Here is a 2,466-nt window from a genome sequence, read left to right as displayed (position 1 = left end):
AGGTAAGGTGGATACTACTTTATTTATCAAGAGATCTACTGAAGGTAATCTCATTATTCAAATCTATGTAGATGATATCACATTTGGCAGTACTAATCTTCTTTTGTGTAAGGATTTTTCATATCTCATGCAAAATGAGTTCGAAATGAGTATGATGGAAGAGTTGACATTTTTTCTTGGACTACAAATCCATCAATCAGAAAGTGGAATATTCATCTGCCAAACCAAGTATATAAAGGAATTGATTCAAAAATTTGGATGAGCAATGCCAAATCAATTGGAACTCCTATGAGTCCGTCTACAAGTTTAGACAGGGATGAACAGGGAAAATCAGTAGACGAAACCAAGTATAGTGGAATGATTGGGTCTCTACTATATCTTATGGCTAGTCGACCAGATATCATGTTCAGTATTTGTAAATGTGTCAGGTTTCAGTCAGCTCCTAAAGAGTCTCACTTAACAGCAGTAAAGCGAATTATTCGCTATCTTATTGGAACCACCTCCTACGGACTTTGGTATCCTCTCTCTAATAATTTTAAACTTGAGGGTTTTTCAGATGACGATCTTGCAGGTGACAAGGAGGACATAAAAAACATAAGTGGGACTTGTCAATTATTGGGAAAAGCATTAATTTCCTGGAACAGTAAGAAACATGGATCAATGGCTCTTTCCACAACTGAAGCAGAGTACATTGCAATTGGACAATGATATGCTCAATTGCTATGGATGTCTTATAAATTGAGTGACTATAAATTATTTTTTAAGCTTGTTCAAATATTCTGTGATAATTCTAGTACTATTTATTTAACAAAGAATATTGTGCATCATTCTAGAGCTAAGAATATAGATATTAAGTACTATTTTATTAGAGATCATATTCCTAAAGAAAACATAGAATTACTATTTGTAAGTTTCACTTATCAATTAGCAGACATTTTTACAAAACCTAGAAGACAAATTTTATGCATTTCGAGACTCTCTTGGCATTATTTCCATAAACTCATAACTTTAGTGCCTTTGTGGTATTTTTTTAAATATTAATGTATCTTAGTTTAATTATTTCCTTAAGTGTGTAAGATGCATTAATTGTGTGTCTGTTGCTTTTCCGTTTTCACACCTTTTTACGCCCTTTCAGAGACCGGTCAATCATTGCGTCAAATATCTGATGCCTTTTTGTTTGTACTCAACCGTCGTTTATCACATATTTTAAGTTCAAAGTTTCTTCTATCTCAATCACATTGTTTGTATCTCTAATACCCTGTTCCAAACCTTACCATGGCAAAGCACTCCAAAAATCCCTCTGCTTCCACCCGAAAAAGCACTCGCTCTAGGGCAAAACCCTCTTCTCAACCTTCTGAACCAGTCAATATAGGATCAGACCACTCCGAGGACTTTGCCTCCTCTAAAGATCTCTCAGATGATGCTCGCAGTCTCAACGAGAAGGCCCTAGGAAAACGACGCATGGCAGACCTTCCTGAAACCTTCGCTCCCAAAAAGCCCAAAACTGATCTCTCAAGTTCTCTTGAATCTGACCCGAATTTTTGGGATACTCCAAACAGGGATGCCTTTATTGCTTTCAAAGACAAGCCAGTCGCTCATGGTAGAGTTGTCGACTTAAATGTCATGGACAAGCTTAACTACAAAGTGAAGGAACTCTTCGAATTCCAGGATTGGAAAAGTTTTCTCTCCTTGCCTCCTCCAAAGGTATATAAACCCCTTGTTAGAATGTTCTATTCAAATCTTCGCTCTAGCAAATCTGATAAATTAGAAACCTTGGTTATTAGCAAAATCATTATTCTGGACTGTGCTCTGTTTGATACTATTTTTCAATGTAGCTGTTCTAGTTTTCTATGCTTTTTAAGAATACCTAGCTTGAGGATTTTGAAATCTCTTTTGATCAAGCTAAAAGGTGTATAGCTGAATCACCCTTTGACTCTCTCCCTAGTCAACTAGGACCAGTGATGTTTGTTTTGAAACTCGTGTCTTAGCACATATTGTAGTAACCACTCTTCTTCCAAGAACATGATCCTTCTCTACCTTCTCCCAGTGTGATACCTTCTTTGTTTATTGCCTTTTAACCAAGCACAAGATCAAGTTGTCCTCTTGGGTCATTAATTTCATGATATAAAGTGCCGACGATCCCACAAGTCTTCCTTATGGTATGGTTATCATCCATCTGCTAGAAGCTAACAACATATCCCTTATTGACCATCCCTATATAATTGTCACCAAGTCTTACAATTCAAGGGGATTTGTTAGCATGGGTTATATATCTGTAAAGGGTGCCCGGGTCAAGAAATAAGAAGGTGAAACCAAGAATGTCCCCTCCGATTCCAAGGCAAAAGCTCATGTGTCTCACCCCAGTACAAGTGATTCTGACCTCTCATAAAAGCTTGTCTCCATCAATAAAACATTGTCTGTCATCGAGAGCTTCTTAACCTCTATACAAATCCAGATCGAAAATAT

At 36.9% G+C, this 2,466-nt stretch overlaps 1 protein-coding gene across 1 annotated transcript; it reads left to right on the top strand.

Annotated features, from left to right (window-relative positions):
• Nucleotides 1-258: 258 nt before the first annotated feature.
• Nucleotides 259-708, top strand: LOC117274822 (secreted RxLR effector protein 161-like). Its single transcript, XM_033654183.1, has one exon. It carries the CDS (start codon nucleotides 259-261, stop codon nucleotides 706-708), a length of 450 nt encoding a protein of 149 aa, XP_033510074.1.
• Nucleotides 709-2,466: the final 1,758 nt, after the last annotated feature.

Source organism: Nicotiana tomentosiformis, chromosome 6 (assembly GCF_000390325.3).
Source record: "Nicotiana tomentosiformis chromosome 6, ASM39032v3, whole genome shotgun sequence".
NCBI lineage: Eukaryota > Viridiplantae > Streptophyta > Magnoliopsida > Solanales > Solanaceae > Nicotiana > Nicotiana tomentosiformis.
Note: the sequence above shows the minus strand (reverse complement) of the source record. Positions and strands in the feature narration are given on the sequence as shown.